This window comes from Vulpes vulpes, chromosome 1, assembly GCF_048418805.1.
Source record: "Vulpes vulpes isolate BD-2025 chromosome 1, VulVul3, whole genome shotgun sequence".
Taxonomy (NCBI): Eukaryota; Metazoa; Chordata; class Mammalia; order Carnivora; family Canidae; genus Vulpes; species Vulpes vulpes.
This window is the reverse complement of record NC_132780.1, coordinates 148,383,250-148,407,911: the sequence shown is the minus strand read 5'-3', so window position 1 is coordinate 148,407,911 and position 24,662 is coordinate 148,383,250. Positions and strand designations below refer to the sequence as shown.

The 24,662-nt window shown below is 40.0% G+C and overlaps 1 protein-coding gene across 4 annotated transcripts in view; it reads left to right on the top strand.

The window, feature by feature from the left end:
* PKHD1 (PKHD1 ciliary IPT domain containing fibrocystin/polyductin) overlaps positions 1–24,662 on the top strand; it is a 477,678-nt gene that overhangs the window by 147,758 nt on the left and 305,258 nt on the right. For all 4 annotated transcript variants that reach the window (XM_072733695.1, XM_072733698.1, XM_072733700.1 and 1 more), the window contains 2 exons: positions 1,721–1,877; positions 22,222–22,434. In XM_072733695.1, the coding sequence (XP_072589796.1) occupies positions 1,721–1,877; positions 22,222–22,434 (370 nt within the window). The remainder of the gene's footprint in view (positions 1–1,720; positions 1,878–22,221; positions 22,435–24,662) is intronic.

Here is a 24,662-nt window from a genome sequence, read left to right as displayed (position 1 = left end):
GGCACAGGATTTCTCTAGTCTTTCCATTTCTGATCTCCTAGGAACTTTTATCCTTTTATAGTGGACTTGCAACCAATGTGAGCAATGGTCAGGTTCACCTTCTCTGCCGTTGACTTTACTGTCTTCATCCAGTTCAGCCCTTTCCACCTTCTCATCACTGTATTGCATTCCAGTTTCCTCCTACTCATCTGCTTTTCCTCTTCATGGATTTTATGAGAGTGAATTAAGGGATCCTAAGAACATATAATGTATAGCCTGTTAAGGACCACTTTGAAATTTTACCCCCTTTTGCATAGCTTCAGTGTGAAATCACTAGAGAGCTAAAATTCTCTCTACTATTTGAGTCTACAGATGGTCATGGTAGGGCTGTGATTCACAGGGCTCACAAAGATGCTCACACACCACCCTTTCTTCTTGTCATGGTGTGGTACTGCTTATCACTATGCTTTATGCTTCTCTGTCTCTTAAATTAAGAGGAGTCACTGAATTTTTTCTCCTTTGTAGGTGTGGCTGCTTTTCTTTATGCAAAAGGCTTGTTGGTGATTGGGTTGGGTATACAACTCAGGACGATTGTGCTGGGGGGTTAGTACACTCACCTGGAAAATCTACTGGCTCTTCTGGCTACACACTTTTCTGTTTTCTCTCTCAGAAATACTCCAGGCTACTATTCTCTGTGTAGATGTCGTTATTGGTATTATAAACATGCCTTCCCTTCTTAATGATGTTCTCCCATCTGCCTCTAATATTTCACAAGAGGACCTTATAAGAAGTTCTTTTATAGGGACTCAGGCTTCACATTTGGTTGGAATCTGGGCAGGAAGAAGTTTGTGGGAAGAGGCAGACACATGTTGTAGGTACTACCTTGAGGGAAACACCTTGTTTATTTTGATTTTATTATACTTATAATTATAGTTCCATAAGTGTACAAGACATTTAGACATGTTCTCGGCCTCTTTGCATGAGTTGAGTACTGCTTTCTGTGGTTTTACATTCCTCTTTTGAAAAACATGTGACTTTAGTGTGATAATAAATCAAAAGGAAAGCCAACAGTTCTAGAAGGGAGACTGGAGGCTGGGCTCATCTCAACCTCGCTCTCTGTGCCTCACTCAAAGGTTCTGGGCTATCATTTGAAGTCAGTGGGCCTTTCACCTATGTATTTTGTTTTCAGCACTGATGCACCAAGTTCAGAGGGAAAGACAACAATAATGTTAAAAAAAAAAGTGGGGGGATGGATCTGAACACTTGGAAAGAGGTATGTTCCTATAAAACAGGGATGCTTGGTAGTAGAGCCAGTGAAAAATGATACCAATTACATAAAGCAAAATGCCACCCATCAAGCAGAACATTTTAATTCTCTCTATTCTAGGCTATTTATGACTTTTTGTTCAAGACTCAATACATGTCTGTAAAAATAAAAAATGGAATCAACTCTATGAGGTAGACTGGGGCTTGTCTTGGAAGAAAAAAAAGGTAAGAAAACATGAGCAGCATGATATTGTTGGGGAATTCCAATGGCTGACAGAGACATTTCAAGTGTAACTTTGCCCCTTCTGTATTTTTCCCCTTTCGAGTTAGTGATATGAGGAAGAGAAAGTGGCTAATTTTATTAAGACATTTGACATTTTATTAAATTAATTTTCATTTAAGAAGTTTCCATTTAGATCAATCCCCCATACTATCTTACTTTAAAACAAAACAAAACAATAAAACTGTTTTCCAGGGCAACTTTTCCTTACAGTTCTGCCTGAGGTGGTCAAGGACTCACAGCTGGTTTCCCGAAAGAGTGCCACAAGATGGCGACAACGTCACGGTGGAGAATGGCCAGTTGCTACTGCTTGACACCAACACAAGCATCCTCAACTTACTGCACGTTAAAGGTTTGTAGAGCATGGAGGTCGGTGGTGGCATTACTGTATATAATTCTATCACTTTTGGGAAGCAGAAGGGAGGGGAAATTTTTGGATAAGTTCCAGCACTTGCTTGACAACTTATTCTGGGAACGAATTGAAATTTTACTCTAAAGGAAGAAGTGGTCAGAGGGTTCAAAACGAAGCCCCTTTCTTTTGGCTCTTCTAAGCACAGAGCTTACTTATTTTATTTTTTCAAATACAAGAAGGTTAGCAGTGTTATCAAAGAATATGCTTCTTTATGCAAGTACTTTGTAGTCATGCTTGTCCAGGGCAGCCCCCACAATACAGAAAAATGCTCTGAAACTGGTTAATGCTGTTGCCTTTGAAATTGCCTGCCAAGAAAGCAATGTCTTCCTGCTTTTACCCTGTTGTGGTTTTTGACTTCCTGGTCCCATGGAAAGTCATATAAATAGGCTTCCTTATTGCAGAGCTGGCCACATAGCTCTAGGGTCTGGGAAGTTGGACGAGACTGAGAATTCAAATTTCAACTCCTCCACCACATCACCAAGTGACTAAGTCACTTATTCCACCTCTTTGAGCATTTGTTTCCTTATCTGTTAAATGAGAATAAAAATCATTGCCTACTTCAGTGGCTGATAATAAGGAATGGTTATCAAAGTGACTGTCTTCATTGGCAAATGAAAATAGCTTTGAGAATAGGATTAGTTATGGGTTGCTATAAAACTCTGCACTAAAACCATACTCTTTACTAAAATATATATTTAACACTTACAGGGGCATTTGCTCTTGTTACCGTAAGAGCATGGCTACATAAGGGAAAATAAAATATTTTGAAGGCATAAACCATTGTAATATTGATATCTGTCTCGTATGGACGGAATCAGGTTTTTCTGATTAGGCATTTTACATTCTATATTTTAGAAGGTCTTTTTTTTTTTTTAACCTTGGTAGCAAGGAAGAAGTTTTCAGGCAAATCAGTTAATTGGTACCCTTTAAGGAAAATGGTCTATCAGCTTGGACTCTTGACCTGTCTTTGTGTGTGTGTGTGTGTGTGTGTGTGTGTGTGTGTGTGACCAGTGGCTTTGGGAAATGCTGACTTGTTGATGGACATCAACTACCTAAGGACTAGCAATGATACAGGAAAATTACAGACCTAAAAACTCAGTTTAAAGATGCTCTTTGTTGACCTTTTAACTAGGAGTCAAATGCTGCTGGAGGATGGGATGAACTTTAGGCTCTCAGGGACTTTGCCTTATATTGATATCATTTGGGAGAACTTTCGTAGCTACAATTCTTGCCCCACTAAGTCTCTGGATCTCCCATTAGCTCCAGGTAAATGTTCAATCAAGGAAAGGTGTTGATAGGGCCAGAGACTGAAGATGGAGAAGAGGCATCAGAGAGAGCAAAGGGTAAGGCAAGGACATGTGGAATATACAGTTGGCTCATTGCTCTTGGAGATTTCAAGATCTGAATAATGCAAATACTTGCCCTGACCTGTCACCTTTCAAAAGTAGTTTTTAATAATATTCCCAATCCAGGCAATATATTTAAGTCTCAAATTATTTGAAATAAGTGAGCTAGGTTTGGAAGAGCAAAACCTCATTCTGTGGCAAGGGAGAGTAAGTTAGCTATAGGATTCCCTCTTTCTCTTGGAGAGTAGGGCCATTAGTAGAAATATGAGGGTAAGTAGAGGACACCAGTTTCTTACAAATATGTACAGGAGTTGTTGGCAGGGAGCAGCGTTGCCTGGAATGAAGTTGAAATTTTTCATATTTCCATATATATGGAAAATTTTCAAATTCCATATATATATATATATATATATATATATGATTCACAGCTTCTAGAAAGAATGAAAACCAGGAAAGGACACAGGTCAAATTTAATTCAACCAGTGATCTGTGGATACTTAGGAAGTGGCCTAGGAACTCTTAAGAGATACGAGAAAAAGTGAAGAATAATACTTAATGTCAATAGTCTGCATATCACTAAAGAAATTAATTAGGGAGCAAATATTTAAAAAGTAACATTTCTAATTCTAAAATGTGTATTACAAGCAGTGAGGCAGAATGTAGTTCAGGGACTCAGGGTATTGAGGATGTAAGATTAGAATTGAGTAGTGAAAAGGAGATGAAGAAGAGCCTGTCATTTATGAATAAGTTTTGACCATCCACATACATAGAGAATCTAAAGTTGAGGAACTTCTGCATCTTGCTTATTGGAACTATAAATGTCCAGTGGCTTGGGCCAAAAACCTTGGAATCATCCTGTACTTCTTTTTATCACATCCCATGAACAATCCATCCATGAATCTTGTCTGGACCTTCAACATGTGTCTTATATATATCAGCACTTTCATTGGTGCCAACTTAGTCCTAACCAATATAATTTTTGGCTAGGACCATTTCAAATGGCCTTGTAACTGGTTCCCATGTTTATGATTCTTTGCTTTCCTTGGTAGAAGGAAGTCCAGTTCTTATTTGGGGAAGCAATGTATCCAGCTAAAATGCTGTATTTTCTGCCCTTCTTTGTAGTTAGATGTAACCTTGTGGCTAAGAGCTGGTCAATGAGATATAAGGCGAGGTGTAGTACAGGACATCTTGGAAATGTCCTTAAGTAGAGTGGACCCATTAGAAGACATGTCCTATTTGTCCATCTTTCTTCCTATTCTTTGCTTCTTGAAATGTGAATGTGATAGCTATATTTTCAGCTGCCATCTTGGATAATGAGGTGATTCATGAAGAATGAGGCAGCAGAAAAATGGAAGAAACCCAGGAGCCTGATGACTTTGGAGTTGCCATAGTAGAGTAGCAACTTGGACTGCTCACCTCTGAAATTATTTCATATGTTTAAGTCATTGGTATTTAATTTTTATGCCATATGCTAAAATAAACCCCCAGCAGCATATTGTACACATCCTTTAAGAATATATCAGATCACTTCTTTCTTCTAACTTCTTTCCTTTAACATACTCCAGTAGTTTCCCATCTCATTAGGAAAAGAATCTAAATTTAGGATTATCAACCTCTGATCTCTTCGTTGACCTGTCTTCCTCATTCACTCTGCTGCAGCTCTTCTATAAATATACCAGGCATACACCTACCTCAGGCTTTGCACATTATGTCCTTTGCCTAGAGTATTCTTTCTCCAGATATTCATGTGGCTCACTTATTTTGTTTGCTCTTTGAGAAAATATCAGCCTATCAGAGAGGCCTTGCTGGTCATCTTTTTGAAATTGCAGACACTTATTATTCTCTATCCTCTTATTTTGCTTTCTTTTCTTCATAACATTCATCACCACATAACATATTATAAATTTACGTATTTGTTTACAATCTGCTTCTTCTGCTAGAATAAGTTCCAAAAGGCAAACAACTTTATTGATTTATTTACTACTGTCTCTTCAATGTCTAGGACACTGAATATGTGTTGATGGTTGAATAAAACCATGTGTTGAAGGTTGATTGAGAAGTAAAATGGTGCAGAATTCAGGTCCTGGATGAAATTTAAGAAGCATAATTTGTAAACTCTTGATTTCTTAATTATTACTTTTTCTTTTTTTCAAGATTTTATTTATTTATTCATGAGAGACACACAGAGAGAAGCAGAGACATAGGCAGAGAGAGAAGCAGGCTCCTCACGGGGAGCCCTGTGCAGGACTCGCTCTTGGGACCCCAGGACCATGCACTGAGCCAAAGGCAGACACTCAACCGCTGAGACACCCAGGCATCCCAATTATTATTTTTTCTAACTAAATTTTTTCTAATTAATTTTTACTGTCCTTAATTGTTCTCACATATATAAATATCTATGTGTACATGGGTACACATGTAAACACATGTATATGTGCACACACATACATGTATGTATTTACACACATATATACAGACATATACCTATATACACAAATGTATGTAATTATGAGTTGTGAAAAATGTAAAATCCATTGATAAGTTATCTTTCTGTCTCTTAAAGACATTTGAAACTGCTAAAGGACTCCAACTCTCAAAAATCTGGTTGCTAGTATAGCTCTAAACTTTTGTCTTCTCTTGTCTGTAGTATGTATGAAAGTTCTTAAGAGATAATAAAGTTATTCAAATATAAGATTGAATCATCATTATCATCATCATCAGTGGTAATTCAATCTCTGAATCTCTGTTCCTCTCTCTCTTTCTCATATCCATTTATGGTTCCAGAAAAGTAGCTGAGTGGAATTTTCTTTCTTTTTCTGATACCATCTATGGGCCACAATAAAGGACAAAAAGCTTCAAGCCCCCAAATAATTTCTTTAAAAGATTTGAACAAATGAAATAGAAAGTATTATAGTGGAAGAACTTTATCAGCCATTCCCACAGTATTACAAAGGTGACATTCTACATGAAGTATGTATGTACTTTCAAAGGATTCTGCTATGTAGAAGTGAATCTAGATCACCCAACAACTATATTTAGAACTACTTTATGAAAATATTGCATCCTCTATATTATTTTTCCAGCATCCTAATATATCGAAGACTAGGCCCCTACATCAGGAAACCCAATAGTTCTACATATGGCCTTCAAGAGTCTTGAATTCTCTGTGCCTTATTTGTGTTTCCATCTATAAAACAGAATTGACATTCTTTTCTTACTAGTACAACTTATATAGTAGAAAGGAGGATTATAAATTTCTTTGAGGCAAAATTTTCACCATTATTTATAAGGCTGTACTTACTGACTCCTGAACTTTATTTAAAAATGGCATCTTAATTTTAGGATCATAAGAGCTATAGTTATATTTATCATTATTTTGCCTTAATTAGCAAAATATCCAGAACTTTCATTTATTTACCATCTCTACTTCTTCTTTCCATTTCTCCCTCCTTTTTTAAAAATTATTTTTAGGGGGTACTGTTAAACACAAAAGAGAATTAACCCAATCAATTAATACTAATGAGCTGGGATAGAAATAGGCATATTGCCTTAATTTAGTTAATTATATTTTTCGTTCTTTTATGTTAAGATGCCCAACAGCCATAGGCATCTCTGAATTAAAATTTATTATTTTATCCCAAGTAATTATGATGAGCCATAATAACACAGGAGGGACGTTACCCTCTTGTCAGAGCCATTATGCATCATGGACAAGGATCTTCATTTTGTAGTCTGTAGTTGGAGAAACATTCGTATTTTCTGAATGAAGGAATGAATTTCTCTCTCTTCTGATGGCCAAGCAGTTTGACATAAAGTGGCCTAGAAATGATGGTTAAGACAGGGCCAATTAGAGGAAGATGAATTCTAGGAACTCCTCTTCCCTTGGTGTTGGGCTTTCAAAAGGAAGACATTTCAGTTTCTTACTACTTACAATGCCATCCCTTTAAAATGCTTGAGCAGAGACTTGTTTCTAGTCTCTGTTGCTGCTGAACAGTGCACTGGTTTCTTTTAATGTGATTTTTCTATTTCTTGGTCTGCTAGTGTATACCAAAGCAGTTAAATGCTTGGCCGTCTTTTGAGCCAGAGAGAATGGACTCTGAATCTGAGTTCTGCTTCCTACTAGTCTTGTGACCTTGGGCAAGTTGCATAGCCTCTGTAAACCTCACATTTCTCCTCATGAGAGTCATGCTTGATATAATGGCAGCAACAGTAACAATGATGGCTAACTTTTATTGTTTGCTATTGTGTGGCAAGTCTATGGTGTATTGCCCAGCTCAAATGGATGTTTTGAGTATTAGATGAGGGAGTATATATGTAAGGCCCTTAGCACTGTACCTGGTCCAGAGTAAGTACCCAATTAATGATAGGTTTTGTTTTGTTTTTGTTTTTTTTCCAGACTGATGGGGATAACAGAAGAGAAGGCTGAAATATCAGGCCTAAGTTGCAAACTTATTTACCGATAGTGGCTGCTTTTATATACAAAGCAAACTAGATTACTGAAAGAATTAGCTTGGTAATAAGGACTTTGGATTGCTTTTGCCTCTGTTATCTTTGGAATACATATTGAAGTGCTGTTCTTTCTATGGAAGAGAGGGAAGATACAGAGATGGCAGTAGCAGAATCTGTTTGGTCGTCTCCATTTTCCTTGTTATTCTGACTTCATAAGAGCATGTTTTTCTGGTGCTTTTTGGCACGTGTTCTTATTTTCTCCAATTTTTTTGTGGTCTACAGTTTTGAAAATACTCAGATCTTTCTAGTCTATTATGTTTGGGATTTCTGTGACATGCAAATGCATATGGGCTCACTAAGATGAGTCACCTTCTCTTGACCCACTATCAAGTTCATTGCAGAGTTTCTTCATCCTTTTTTTTTTTTTAAAGATGTTATTTATTTATTCGTGAGAGACACAGAGAGAGAGACAAAGGCAGAGACACAGGCAGAGGGAGAAGCAGTCTCCATGCAGAGAGCCCGATGTGGGACTCGATCCCGGGACTCCGGGATCACGCCCTGGGCTGAAGGCAGTTGCTCAACTGCTGAGCCACCCAGGCGTCCCGAGTTTCTTCATCCTTGCCAAGGATTTGCGGATTTCAGAATAAGGCATTCAGTGCTGTACCCAGCACAGCCTTTTTAATCTCAGGGATTCTCCACTGGGTTCCTTCTAGTGAACACTGAGTCAGGCTCAGTTGCAGTAGGTACATGCTTCAGATAACACTTTGCAGTGCTGTGGTCTGGGAATGCTGTGAGGCAGGACTTCCCTGGGACATAACTTGTGGTTTATTTGGGCTTCAGGTCTGTGTGAGTCACTGGGCAGATTACCCTAGGCATGTAATTTCAACTTCACAGATATCAGCATGGATTTAAAAGAAATCTAACTGCAGGCAGGCTGGAGTTTTGCTAAAAATGAAGTACCCTGAAATAATACTTCTTTTGTAACTATATAACATCCTAGTCAGCAGTAGGAAGTTTGGGGGGCTGGTAAAATTTGTTACAAATTGGTGAGTTTAAAATAATTTTCCTGAAAGCTGGCTGAAAAAGATCAACTGAACTGCCTCCTCTTCCAGTTGAACCATAGCTACCATTCAAGGCAGAGGGAAGATGATGAGGTATAGACAGTGTAGAAAGGTGGACTTCTTGCAATTTGGTCAGGAAACTGGGGGCCTGAGTTGAAATTTGAGGCAGCCACTGATTGTCCTTGAGCTTTGAATAGGGTGCCTGTCCTCAGATCAATGCAGAAAATGCAAACAACGGTGACTCTCTCCCCTTTGTAGGAGGGAAGTGCAGTAAAGGAGTTAATGTACTTTCCTCTATCTTCAAGCATGGTGCTCCAGAAGAGGCTGGGCTTTGCAGTAGGCAAATGATGAAGCCTGATGAAGAAGTCTGTATCAAAAAGAAATAGCCCAACTTTTTGTGACACCCACCGTTAACTCCCTTTACCTTGTGTGTCTCTATGTGTTTGTCTTTTCCTGGTGACTACATATTTAATATTAGAGTGTATTTTTTAATTCCCTCTACCTTTGGAGAAGGTGCGGTGTAAGACTATAAGCTTAAGAGAGCAGGAACAGGGTCTGCTTTTGGTCATGTCTATATTGCGGGACCATTATATCTTCAGGCACATAGTAGGCATTCAAGTAATTGTAGAATGAGTGAATTAATGGGTGAAATTCTGACCTAAAGAGGCAGATTAATGTTAGTCGTGGATTTCTCTATAATCAGAGTCCTTCCTGGTATTCTCAAATGTTAGTGGATTAGTCCAGACAGTGACCAATTTCATTTACTATTTGTGTATCAGGAGATCAGAGACAAAGGCTTTTTACTGTGGGGGACACTTGGCTCTGAAACCCCTTATTTTTCCCAATCAGACAATGGCTTACATTATTTACCTCCAGAGAACAGTCCCAGACGCACTTGATTAGCCTTAAATGAAAGATAAGCCATTGCTATGAGAAAGGACATGCTTTCAATAGATAGGCAAACAGACAGATAGATATTAAACAATTTACAGTTTTATGTCTTGACAACTTGAATGTTGTAACATGAAAAATGCTACCAAATGGGATCAGTCCCTTCCTAGCAGAGAAGCTATAATATTTTCAGTAATGAAAGATAAATATTTCAAACTTCCTTACTTAAAACCCTTCACTGGCTTTCCATTAGCTTTTGAGATCAAGCCTTAACTCCTTAATATGGCTTATAGGGTCCTTCAGGGTTTGGTCTCTCCTTACCTCTTTACCTCATTTGTTGATTAATGATTTCCATATCCTGTTTATCCAGATTGAAAGCAGAACTAGAACTCTGGGATGCTTATGTATCTGGGATTCTTATACATATAAAAATATATCAGAGACCAAGCATTTCATCACTTTTAGACTACGATATTCGTGGGGGGTCAGGAAAAGATAGGAAGTATTCTGATTTTTTAAATAAATAAATCCTATGAGGAAACAACCATGATCTTTCACTCATGAAGTTATTATGCTATATCCAGGTTATGTTTACAATATTCAGAGAACAATTATATTTGGAACTTTTTGAATTGCTTAGAGAAATGTATCAAACTGGAGGGCTTATTCAAAAATGTGATTGGGTCGATGCTAATTTGATCTTTGATAGAAGGGAGGAGATTATTTGAATGAATGAATGAGTACCTTGGTAGTGAAGGAGATTTTTACATGACTGGTAAAAATCAGTCAGTTCTTTAAAGAAAATATGGGTTTTTGTTGGTTTGTTTGTAGTTTTGTCCCCCCTTGGTCTTCTCTGTTTCTCCTTAGAAATAGCTTTCATTCTGAGATCTTAAGAGACTTTTTAGAAATCCACAGAACATTTGAGGGCCTTATGTACTTAAATGCCAGAAGCTGTGTTGATAAAAGGAAGTGATGATTTTTTGGAGATAGAAAGGAATCAAGGTTTAGTTAAGTAACAACAGATAATAATAACTGTAATGACAAAGGCATTTATTTGTATCTGTGTGTCAGTTCCTTTAAGTATTTCTATATAGTTTCTTTGCCACAAATATGTTTAAATGTTGTAATTAGTATACAGTTAATTTATAAAGTTTAAGAGTTTTGTGTATCATAGAAAAAGTAAAAGCTGACTCACAATCTTTATTGTCTTCCTCAAATGTCTAAAAATGGCCAAGCCACTAAAACCAGGGTGTTTTTATTCACCTGGAGCAATTAGACTTCACTTTGATCTTGTGGCAATAGAGACTGTATTTTTCACATTTTCAATTTCAACATCTAGCAGGAAGTCTGGGAAATAACGCAGATGTTGGTTGAATGATAAAGTGAATTAATCCACAATCCCAGCCTTGTATTCCTCCACTTATTTTCAGTGATAGCAAACAACACAAGATATGGACACCTAGATGAATCGCTTTATTTACCTAGAATAGTGGTTCTGAAAGTTTGGTCCCTGATCAGCAGCATTAGCATCACCTGGACACTTGTGAGAAATGCAAATTTGGGGGCCCCACAGCAAACTAACTTTGGGTATGAGGCCCACCAATCTGTGTTTTAAGACCTCCAGGTGGGCAGCCCTGGTGGCTCAGTGGTTTAGTGCCGCCTTCAGCCCAAGGCCTGATCCTGGAGACCTGGGATCGAGTCCCATGTCGGGCTCTCTGCATAGAGCCTGCTTCTTCTCCCTCTGCCTGTGTCTCTGCCTCTCTCTCCCTCTCTGTGTGTCTCTCATGAATAAAAAAAAAAAAAAAAAAAAAAGACCTCCCAGTGATTTAGATGCATGCTGAGGCTTGAGAACTACTAGCCTAAAACAATAAAGGGAGCCATATAGAACTGTCGGGACTGGAAGACAATTTACCTAGCCCTGCTACTTTTTTCCCCAAAGGCTATGAGACCCTTTGCAAAAAACAGTGAAAATTCTGGCTGACCACATTGCATGGGCCAATCCTGAGCATGGCACTTTTTGTTAGCTGTAGTTCTCTGCCCTGCCAGGGGAATTGGAGCTGATGAAGATGATTTCTTTCAACTACTATTGTTTGTGAACAATTTTGTTGGTGATTTTGTTTCAGATATGCTTTTCCCCTCTCCGTTGCCCATTTGACGGTAGTACCAGGCTAATTAAGGAATTAATATGTGACATCTATTTCGAGGAGGCATGTGATTCTTTTCCTGCATCCTGAGAACATTTTTGCCCACACTTTCTAGTTCATATTTTCTTTTTTTAATCAGGCAGAGACATTACAATTAAAATACCGTTAAAGCGATTCTGGCAAGTATTGCAATAAGCATGTTTTTTAATTAAAGGAAGAACAGGGGGATGCATAAGCAGCATCGGCTAAAGGGGAAATTTTCATTCGATATCTATTTTAATTGAAATGAAAAAAAAATCGGGAAAAAGCAACAGCAGCAGCCTGTGCGTGTGTGTGTGTGTGTGTGTGTGTGTGTGTGTGTGTGTGTGTGTGGCTCGCTCCCAGGTTGCTAGGTTTAGGTGTTCTGTGCTTGATTAATTAGTAGCCAGTCAGAGAGTCCATTCCCTTTGCCCCCAATCCTTAAAGCCTGATTTATGCCTCACATCCCCCATGAATATGTGAAGGCTCAGGCATCTATTTCCTGAGCTGCTAGTGGATAGGATTATGGAGCGTGCACTGAGCTCTTGGGGGCTCTCGTTTGCCAGCCAAATTGATTTTCCGCCTTTCTGGCCGGGGACAAGCCCACCTCGAAGGCTTCCAGGCTCTGCTCCAGTGGATCAGGCACAAGCCTAATCCGGATCTTGCCAACAAAGGAAGCTGTGTGCATCCCCAACACAACACAGGCTTTGGGCTGTGGCTGCCTTCCCCATATACCACCTTTCCCCCCTTCTTTCTCACTTTCTCCTGATGCCCACGTCCACAGCAGTGTAGTATGATAGGGTGCAGCAGTGTGCCTGCATCACTCAGCCAGCCCTTCTGACCATCCTGAATGGATAGTCATCTATAATTTTCTGGGGAAAGGAAATTCCACAAGCTTCTGTATCTATCTGACTGTGTAACAACTGTAAAGGTAACCAAAATACAGGCGGCTAAACATTTTAAGGAATTATTTGGGGTTGACACAAAAAACTGAATGAGGGTTAATCAATATAAATAAGTAAACTGGATTGTTTTCCTATACAAATTTAGGTAGTTCAAGCTTTGAGCAACGAATTCTCTAGTTTGGGTTATAGATTAATTTTATTAATTGAGGTCCTCAGATGCCTGCCTGGGTCTTACCTCCATTCACCTCTGGCTTTCCCTCTGCTTGACCCTGGAGTCACTCTCCCCGGGCTCATTTTGTCACCTTGCATTTGCCTAAACAAGTGCATTCTTGCTCTGCACCCTTTCTCCCCTGAGCCTCCTAAAAATGACATAATGACATCTTCATCCACCACCTTCACACTTCTTAAAGTTCTTCCTAGGGCCTCTGTCACTACGACCTTCCAAATGCTCTAATTCACCCAATTCTTCGACCCACACTCAAGAATCTTGCTCCTTTCTCTCCTTATTCTAGTTGTCAAATATTAGTATTTGACAGTGTGTTTCTCTGATTTTTCTTCTTCTCTCACTCTCCATGTTCTCCTTGGGAGACCTCATTCATTTATGTCACTTCAACTGTTCCTTATTCAACCAGTATTTGGTGACCACTTGCCAAGTCCCCAATGTGCCAGGCACTTTTCCAGGCACAGCACTATAGTTGTGAGGGAAATGGACCAAAATTCTTGCTCTCATGGAGTTTATGCCTATAAAGAAAGTAGTCCAGGGAGAAGATTATATTTTTGTGAGATTTGCTGAGCAGCATGGAGAAAAACGCAGCAGGAATGGTGGTGGTTGGCGGGATTTGCACATGGTGAGGCAAAGACTGCAAGTCAGTGGGAATAGGAAGGTCAATACATCAGGAGGACTCTGAGCCTGTGGCAGAGCAGAGTGAGATTGGCCCAGAGAGGACCAACTCTGAGTGTGGTGGGAGCCATTTGAGACTCTGAGCAGAGAGGGACAGGAGAAAGTTTACATGAAAGAAAAAAGAATCACACTGGGTGCGGTTTTGAGAGTAGACCCTGGGGTGGGGTTGGGGATAGAAGTAGGGAGCTGAGTGGAGAGGCTGTTGCAATAATCCAGGGATGAGACGAGAGTGACTTAGACCCCAGTGGTAGACATGGAAGTGGTGAAAAGTGGTTGGATCATGGGATTTTCTGAAGGAAGAAGGCACTAAATTTCCTAGAGAATTGGCTTTGAGTGAAATATCAACCCTAGGATTTTCTGACTGAGCACTTGCAAGAATGGAGTTGCCACTTGCGGCCTTGGCAAGGACTGTGGGATGATCCATGGGACAAGGCGAGGAGATTATTTTCTGGATATACTAAGTTGAGGGTCTGTGAGACATCCAAGTAGAGATCTTTAGAGGTAGTTGGGTGCATGAGTTTGAGCCGAGGGCAGGGGTGGGCCTTGAAGATATAAATTTGGGAGTCATCAGCAATTAGCCTGTGATGGTGTTTAAATCCCAAGGACAAGATGAGACCACCAATGCACTATTCATGGAATAATAGGAAAAACGGTGGAGACGCTCCAAGTGTCAGGGTACCCCCAACTGCCAGTAGTTGGGAAAATCAGGAGGAAATTAGGTAGAGGAGACTGGGAGGAGAGGCTTGAGGGGTAAGAAGAAAACCAGCACTGGCAAGAGAGGGGAAGGAGTTTCAAGAAAAAAGGAGTGACCAAGTGTGCCAAATAGTGCTGGTCACTCAGGACAGGTGAGAACAGAGCTTTGAGCCTTGGATCCAGCTGTGTGGTTGTTGCCATTGTGACCTTACCAGGACCAGTTCTGATAGACTTATCAGGAAAAGGCCCAGCTGGGGAGGACTCAGGAAAGGGAGAGAAAGAATTGAAGATAGAAAGTATAGCCGGCACTCTGAGTCTTACTGTGGGGTAAAATACTTATAACTCTAAATTTTTAGTGTGAAGGGGAAAATAGCTAGAATGGTGTTGCCGTTTATTTATTTATTTTTTTTCAAAACAACAGATCATTTTGCGGTTATTACAGAGGATGGCTAATTGTAGGGTTAGCCAAAAGCAGGTTTTGATGTGCTTTGCAAACATTAAGCTAGCTGCTAAAAGTCTCTTTGACTTCCCTTTAAAAGAAATAAAAGGGATGTTTAATGGAAAAAAGTGATTACATGTAAAAAGTTGTGTTCATTTATTTATTTTAGAGGGGAAGTAACAATAATGATGGTTGATTGATTTTTATAAAATTACCCAAGGTTACTTGTGGGACAGACTCGGCTTTCATGAACAATCATAACAAGCAATGTAAGGGTCATGGCCACAGGCCGTGTTCAGCCCTGCGCTTTTTTTTCAGTGTTCAGAAATGTGGTCAAGCGCTATAAAGTGGAGGAATAAAGTCCTCCCTCTGCCCTCCCATACGCAAGCACTATGCTCTGCCCCAGCCCACTGGATATTTGTTTTAAGCTAATAAGGTGTGAGGATAAAACACTTGGGGCCTCGGTGCAGGGCTAGATTGAGTATAAACCTTACATTTCTTCACACTAGAAGCTTTCATTGTGGTTATCACTTTTAATTATTTCAATTAAAAAGAGCTGAATTCCTCATCACACTCTCTTCTTAATTTACCTAGATTTCCTTATCCTTGCCACTGATAAGGAAGGAGGGAGGGCTTTTTAGCCTGGAATAATGGTTATCATATTAATTAATTAGTCCTGTTTTTAGTACTCTTGCCAACACAAATCATTCATTTTCTTTGGGCTGAGATTTCTCCCTTCATTAGCGTCATTATTAGTTCCCATCAGTAAATGACGTTTTTAAATTTCTACCAATTTGTTTTAGTGTGTTTAATAGTTTGCTTGATGTGACAAGGAACAAAGCCCAGGTTTATAAATTTACCCACTAATCCTTGTAATCTGCCTCAAATCCTGTTTGGAATGAGGCGAGGTATATCTACATTAACAAAATGAAAATAAATCATATATAAACAAGCCACAGGCAAACTTAACTTAGGTTAACACATGTTTTTCCTTAAATGTAACTATGATAATTATAATGAATAAAAAAGTAACCTGGGAGGGTTTGTAGAAGTGGATAGAGTAGGAGCTCTTCTGACAGGGGCTCCTGGGCTCTGATGCTTGCTCTGCTTATTCTAGGCTGAGACAGACCCCCTCTCCCAGCCCGCTCTCTGGCCTGTGAAACATGGAGTGTGTAGTGACTTCCTGAGCTTGTTTGGATGGTCATTTCAGATGACATGTATAAAGATTCTGACATATGGTAGGTGTTTCCTAAGTGTTAGCACCCTTTTTGAATTTGTAGTATTATTTGAATTTCTGATTGTGTATGCGATACTTTTCTCATGTGTAACTCAGAGTTCCCTGCAGCATAGGTGGTGTCAGGAAAACATGAGCTCTGTGTCTCCGTCAGTATTGGCACACCGGAGTGCATCCTTGAAGATGTAGGTGTCCAGTGTTCTAGAGCTAGAAGGAGTCTCAGCGAATGCATGGTTCTGTTCTGTACATGAATGATGAAAAAACAGATCAGCCCCTGGCACTGAGTAGGACAGGTCTGGAGACCGGGTAATCTGAGGCCTAGCAATCTTATGGGACTTATTGCGGGTCATTCAGAGGCCAATAGATGGAGTCTGTCCCCTGTTTCCACCTCTTGCTCATCAAGGTCAGTTCAAATTTCCTGACTGTTTATAATGGAGGAATCATGCCATGCAAATCCATGGTCCACCAGTTGAAGATAATTAGTTGGGACATTAATGACATGTGGCTGTGAATGAAAAAGTTTTAGTAAACAGGTCACATTTCTTCCCTCTTGTTCACAGCAGGATTAATGATTATTATTGCATTTCTTTTTTTCTTTTTAAAAGATGTTATTTATTTGTTAGAGAGAGAATACACGCGTATGTGTGGCAGCACAAGCAGGGGGAGCTTCAGGGAGAAGGAGAAGCAGGCTCCCCACTGAGCAGGGAGCCCAGTGCAATGCTATGCTGTGTGATGTGGGACTTGATCCCAAGATCATGACCTGAGCCAAAGGCAGCCGCTTAACCTAACTGACTGAGCCACCCAAGTGTCCCTATTATTGCCTTTCTAATGATTATTCTTGTCATCATAATGACAATGGAACGGAAAATTAAAGTCAAAATCACCAGTAGGTCCTTTGGAAGCCTGGAAGCCATGTGGTGCTGCTCAGAGCATCAAGCCTATAGATCAAAGGATAGTTTTTCACTTCTCTCAGGTTATTTACCTGAGGATGTGATTGCTGTGCCATGTTTCAGAAGGAAAGGTGGGCCTGCCAATGGTGAGACATTGGAAGAAGAGGGTCCAGTAGTGCTACCACAATGGAGGAACTGTGTAAATGAGAAGTAATGGCAATAGTGAGAGACATGCAGATGATGAATGTTTCAGTAGCCGCTGATATGACTGTGTTAAGTGTCTAATAGGTGTCAGACCCGAGCCTAGGGATCTTTAAGCATTACTTCAAGAAATCTCATAGCTCTTTGAGGGAAGAATTCTTACCACACACATTTTACTGAGGGAGAAACTGGATACCCACATGGGGTATGGTGTTCTAAATTGTGGCTGCAAGGAGAGAACACTTTCAGGGGTCAGATCCACGTAAACATCCTGTGCCTGTTGCTGATGGTGTGTGGCTTGGGCTTTAGGAGGCAAGACTAGAAGGTTTGATGAAGAGGATGAGGGCAGTGGAAGAGCAATGTTGGAGCAGAAGGTCAGGAGTGAGGTGGCTTCCACATCTGACTATTGGGTCAAATGTTTATTGATCACTATCTCTGCATGAAGATGGAGGTAAACAAAAATGACTAAAGGCATGTTAACCTTTTTCTTCTGCCCCTTTCATTCCTCCAGTGCATGTCTGAGTGCTTCCAGTTGTGATTTCTGGAGAACAACAATCTGACTCAATAACTTGGCACATTGGATCTAGGACTAAATTTAGCAACCAAAGGAGTCTTGGTACTCACTGCCGTTCACTCACTGAGACCCCCTCTTACTGCAGAAGAAGCTGCTTTTTGAGCTATTTCTTTTCTGACATGTTGCCTCTTCACATCCTTGGCCTCCCTTTGGTTCATTGAGACAATGTATGGATTTATAGGTTAAATGTGATAACAACATCCTCTCTGAGAAAATGAGAGGGTGTGTGTTGTGTGTTGTGTTGTGTGTGTATCCATAAAGGAAACTCAGATACTTACATTGGATTCTTTAAAGTGATATAACCATTTATTGATTTGTTCCGGAATTATATAGTGAGTGCCAACTACCTAGCAGTCATTGCTCTAGACCACTGGCGGGACAGAGGTGAACAAAACAGAGAAGAGCCCTCATGAAACAGACATTCTGGTGGGAAGAGGGCAGACAATAAATATGTAACTATAAAATATGCCTGATGGTAAGTGTTACGAAGGAAAGTGTGTTTGGATGAGGGGCTAGCGTCTGTTCTTTTATATAGACCAGAGAGGGAAGGCCTCTGTGAGAAGTTAGCATTTGACTAGAATGACAGGGACTGAGTGAGTCACAGGGATGTCTGACAGAAGAACACTGCAGGTAAGGGAACGACAGGAGACCTGTCAGACACCTGACATGTTCAGGGCACTTGAGTGCAGGAGTGAGTCTTACAAGAAGATGGTGCAAGGGAATTGGAGATGGGTTGGTAAACCACGAAGGGCTACTTGCAGCCCAGTATATGGAGACTTGGACTTTTATTCTGGCTGAGATGGGACATAGTAGTATGGTATAGAAAAGAGGACCCCTGGCTTTTCCAGTATGAAGTCACAACTCTGACCATGTTACAGGATAGAAGAGTCTTGTCCAGTACTTTTGCAAACCACATCCAGGAGGGAGATAGTTTTAGTAACTCATGCAGTTTAAAGTGGTTATTTATTTGGGATACATTAGTTATTTTGGCATTATGGGGAAAATATTGCTTGAAATGCAAATATTCTAAGTCTCTTTAAAGAAAAGTATGTTTTAATATCTTAAGTATTTATTCTTACAATATAATTTTATTATAAAATAATATTCCTATCTTATAGAAAATTTGGATATTAGAGAAACATATCTGAATTGGTTAAGGTTATTTGATTACAAATAACAGAAGCCAGCTTTCTTTTACAAAAGGAAATTTATTGAGAATGCATTAGGTTACTAAGAGAATTGATGGGAAAGTCTGGAAAATCAGATATAGAAGTAAGATCAGGGCATTTAAGAATGTATTTAAATTCAATTTGCCAGGGGATGCCTGGGTAGCTCAGTGGTTTAGTGCCTGCCTTCAGCCCAGGGCGTGATCCTGCAGTCTGAGGATCGAGTCCCACATCAGGCTTCCTGCATGAAGCCTGCTTCTCCCTCTGCCTATGTCTCTGCCTCTCTCTGTGTGTGTCTTTCATGAATAAATAAATAAGGTTTAAAAAAAAAGAAAAAATAAATTCAATTTGCCAACACATAGTATAATATCCAGTGCTCATCCCATCAAGTGCCCTTCTCAGTACCCATCACCCAGTTACCCCATCTCCCCCACCTCTGCTTCTACAACCCTTTGTTTCCTAGAGTTAGGAATCTCTCATGGTTTGTCTCCCTTTATAATTTTTTCTACTCAGTTCCCCTCCTTTCCCTTACAATCCCTTTCACGATTTCTTATATTCCCCATATGAGTGAAACCATATGATGAATGTCCTCCAATTGACCTCCAATTGACTTATTTCTCTCAGCATTATACCCTCCAGTTCCATCCATGTCAAAGCAAATGGTGGGTATTCATCTCTTCTGATGGCTGAGTAATATTCCATTGTATACATATACAACATTTTCTTTATCCATTCATCTGTCAAAGGACATTGTGACTCCTTTTACAGTTTGGCTATTGTGGACATTGCTGCTATGAACATTGGGGTGCTGGTGTCCTGGTGTTTCACTACATCCATATCTTTGGGGCAAATACCCAGTAGTACAAATGCTGAGTCATAGAGTAACTCTATTTTAAACTCTTTGAGGAACCTCCACACTGTTTTCCAGAGTGGCTGCACCAGTTCGCATTCCCACCAACAGTGCAAGAGGGTTCCCCTTTCTCCACTCTCCCTCTCCAACATTTGTTGTTTCCTGTCTTGTTAATTTTTGCCATTCTCGCTGGTGTGAGGTGGTATCTCATTGTGGTTTTGATTTGTATTTCCCTGATGGCAAGTGATGCAGAGCATTTTCTCATGTGCTTGTTGGCCATGTGTAGGTCTTCTTTGGAGAAATGTCTGTTCATGTCTTCTGCCCATTTCATGACTGGATTGTTTGTTTCTTGGGTGTTGAATTTCATAAGTTCTTTATAGATCTTGGATACTAGCCCTTTATCTGATACGTCATTTGCAAATATCTTCTCCCATACTGTAGGTTGTCTTTTAGTTTTGTTGACTGTGTCTTTTGCTGTGCAGAAGCTTTTCATCTTGATGAAGTCCTAATAGTTCATTTTTGCTTTTGTTTCTCTTGCCTTCATGGATGTATCTTATAAGAAGTTACTGTGGCCAAGTTGAAAAAGGTTGTTGCCTGTGTTCTCCTCTAGGATTTTGATGGATTCTTGTCTCACATTGAGATCTTTCAACCATTTTGAGTGTATCTTTGTGTCTGGTGTAAGAGATGGTCCAGTTTCATTTTTCTGCATGTGACTGTCCAATTTTCCCAACACGATGTATTGAAGAGACTGTCCTTTTTCCAGTGGATAGTCTTTCCTGCTTTGTCGAGTATTAGTTGGCCATGGAGTTGAGGGCCCATTTCTGGGTTCTCTATTCAGTTCCATTGATCTATGTGTCTGTTTTTATGCCAGTACCACACTGTCTTCAAGCTTTGTAATACAGCTTGAAATCCAGCATTGTGATGCCCCCGCCATTTACTTTCTTTTTCAATATTCCTCTGACTATTTGGGGTCTTTTCTGATTCTACACAAATCTTAAGATTATTTGTTCCAGTTCTGTGAAGAAAGTCTATGGTATTTTGGTAGGGATTTCCCTGAATGTGTACAGTGCCCTGGGTAGCATAGACATTTTCACAATATTTATTCTTCAAACCCACGAGCATGGAATGTTTTTCCATCTCTTTACATCTTCCTCAATTTCTTTCAAAAGTGTTCTGTAGTTTTTAGGGTATACATCCTTTACTGCTTTGGTTTGGTTTATTCCTAGGTATCTTATGCTTTGGATGCAATTGTAAATGGGATGGATTCCTTAATTTCTCTTTCTTCAGTTTCATTGTTAATGTATAGGAATGCCACTGATTTCTGTGGATCAGTGGCATTTTGAAGGGGCTTCGCAGGTGGGAATGGGGGGCACCTCAGCAATAGGAGCTCTTCTCAGGCTCATTTAGATACTACCACTGGAATTGCTAAAATCTAAACATTTCCAGTCTTCTATTCCCTCTTGTTCCAAATTTCCATTTGAAGCCTGGGTACATGACTTAGGCTATGGAAGGGTGGGATGCTGTGATTGATAGTCTCACTTAACCCTGTTCAGTGGAACAGAGCAACTTCTTAAGGAAAATTGGATCTATTATCAAAAGTTAAGTAAAATCGATGGTGGGACCAGCTAAAGTGGGGGCAAATGTCATGCTGGTAGTCCTAATTACATTTCCTTTTACCCTAATTCTAGAAATTTTGGCCTATTTTCTTCTATTACTATTTCTTATTCATTTGTTTCTTTGTATTTCTTTTTTTTTTTTAAGATTTTATTTATTTATTCATGAGAGACACACACAGAGAGAGACAGAGACACAGGCAGTGGGAGAAACAGGCACCCTGCAAGAAGCCTGATGTGGGACTTGATCCCGGGACTCCAGGATCACGCCCTGGGCCGAAGGCAGGTGCTCAATCGTGGAGCCGAGCCACCCAGGGATCCCTGTTTATTTGTATTTTTTAGCTTAATTTTATAGGCAGCTTTCATCTGCTGCTAGATGGCTAAAATGGTGACTTTCTCATCCTCATTTAACGGGTCCTAAACTGCTGGCATTTAGCATATTGTCATTAAAAATAGCATAGTTAGGGATCCCTGAGTGGCTCAGTAGGTGAGCATCTGCCTTAGGCTCAGGGCGTGATCCCGGGATCCTCGGATTGAGTCCTTCATTGGGCTCCCTACAGGGAGCCCACTTCTCCCTCTGCCAGTCTATGCCTCTCTCTATGTGTCTCTCATGAATAAAGAAATGAAATCTTTAAAAAAAAAAAAGAGAAAGAGAGAAATAAAAATACCATAAATAAAGATATAGTGAAGAGTGATAACTAACCTCAACTGGCTTAGTAGCATAGTGCTTCTACCCCTGGGTGGTCCAACCTATATTCTATCACTCTTCTAGAAGAGAGAGCAAGATAAAATAAGTTTAAATTTCATCAAAGTATATAAATTGAAGAGGATTTCATCAGATATTGGAACTGTCAAAAGGAGATGAAATTTATCCTCCCAGGGACTGACAATATTCTCTTTGGTCATTAGGAGGCAAGCTGATTTTCATGGATCCAGGGCCCATTGAGCTGAGGGCACATGCCATCCTCATTTCTGATGGTGGAGAGCTCCGGATTGGATCAGAGGACAAGCCCTTTCAAGGCAAAGCTGAGATCAAACTCTATGGGAGCTCCCACTCTACCCCCTTCTTTCCATATGGCGTCAAGTTCCTGGCTGTGAGGAATGGAACTCTTTCTCTGCATGGTGAGTGAGACACTTGACCAAAAAAGGTGAGGTGGAATGGCTCCTAGACAATGTACTGGTGATGAGTAAAATGGCAAAACCTCTTAAAAATCTTTGGCTGTTAGGTACTGAGGCAACAAAGTTAATTATAGCATGGACACTATTTCTTTAAATAAGAAATATCAGCTGTTATGATTCTTGTGGCAGACAGAGTATATGTGGTTCCCAATTATTTATTCCTCTTCCTGGAAGAGGATTGTATGCTTCCACCAACTGCCAGGTGACTTTCAGTGCCTCCCACTGGGTGAACCATACTTCCCTATCCCACTGGGACATGGGCTTAGCCTTGGACTTGCTTTGGTCAAAGAATGTGAGTGGAAATGATATACCACATGGCCAAAGAGAAGTTTTAAGAACCGTTACGATACTTTGGCCATCTGTCCTTTTCCTTCTGCTTGAGAATAGCCTGTCCCAAGTAGGGGTGGCTTCTTCAGCTTGGGAACCTGAACTAGGACATTAGGGGCAGAACTGCAGCCCACTTGGGGAATGATCTTTGGCAACTGAAACCATGGAGATTTGTGTTATAACTGCGGCATAGTACAGTGCAAATTGACTGATGAGCCATGTACATTGATGGCATCACAAATCAAATAGAGACAACTTTATTGTTGTCATGGCTGTCTTCCCTTCCTATAAGCAGGGTCCGGGTAGAGTTCTACTGAGAATCTTGCCCCAGAGGGGTTGGGTGCTTATGGATTTCTGGGGAAAAAAACCAAAAAACCAAAAAACCAAAAAACAAAACAACAAAAAAACAAAAAAACTGGGTTACATGTGCTTCTGCTGCAGTTTTGCCTTCCAATCACCTAGTCTCACTTGGCAAAATGGGCATGTTCATTTTCCTTGAGATTCAAGAAATTACTAAGTGTGCCAGGAGAATATTTAATATCAACTAGTAAGTGGTTAAGTATAAAATGAGGAGCTTTAAGTATCTTTCAGTTGCTACTTATATACTTTTGGTTACAAAGCATGAGCCCAAGGGAAATCAATAGGTAGGCTCCAGATAGTGGCTCAGTCCAGAAAACATGATGTTATCTCTGTTGGTGTTTCTATATTGGCGTGACAAACTAAAACCCCATTACCTATCATAGAATAATTACTCTAGACATGGGCTTGTAGCTATGCTGAGGAATCTGTCATTTTGTTCTGTCAAGGCTCTATTTATTATATAGTAGTCCTCCCTTATCTGTAGGAGACATGTTCCAAAGGCCCCAGTGGATGCCTGAAACAGTAGAGTACCAAACCTACATATAGATAGATAGATAGATAGATAGATAGATTAGATGATAGATAGATACACACACACACACCTATGATAAAGTTCAATTTGTAAATTAGGCACTATAAGAAATTAACAATAGCTAATAATAAAATAATTATAACAATATAAGGTAGTAAAAGTTATATAAATGTGGTCTCTTGAAAGATCTCACTATTCTGTACTCACCCTTCTTGTGATCATGTGAGATGATAAAATGCCTCCATAATGGGACGAAGTGAGGTGAAAGACGTAAGCATTGTGATGTAGCGTTAGGCTACTAGTGACCTCCCAACCATATGTCTGATGGAGGATCATCAGCTTTCAGACTGAAGTTGATCCTGGGTAACTGAAACTACAGAAAGCAAAACCGTGGATAAGAGGGGACTAGTATAATCTCTGGGCCTCAAACATAGTTTACTAAAATGTAGTCTTTTGCCTCTTTTGGCTTACTGTGAGAGGAAACGAAATCTTTTCATCAAGCACTTATTAAGTGTTGACTTTGCACCGGCCAGGCTGCTATATACTGAGGACAGAGTTTGCAAGGCTTAAAAACCCATATCTAGACAGAAATTCCAAATGCATACAGTACTGATTCTTATGTTCTACTTTATGGAAGGACTCTTCTCCCATCTTCATCAGCAAGAACTTATATTGATGTGGTAGTCTAGTATCGTGAGGGTTTTCTATTTGCACATCAGCTGTGGTCTTCAAATGTTCGCGCCAGTCCAGAGGCCACTTAGGCTACCATTCCAGTGTACTGCTGTTTACCACTGAAAAACACAGCAGAAGAACAGTAAGAGGGCACAGATCAGTATTTTTTATAGACCATCTGAAGGACCCTGAGGCTTAACGTTGGTCCTCTGGTTTGAGAGCCACTGTCCTATACGGTGCAGATGCATACCCCTTACTAGAAATGGAAATGCAAATGAAG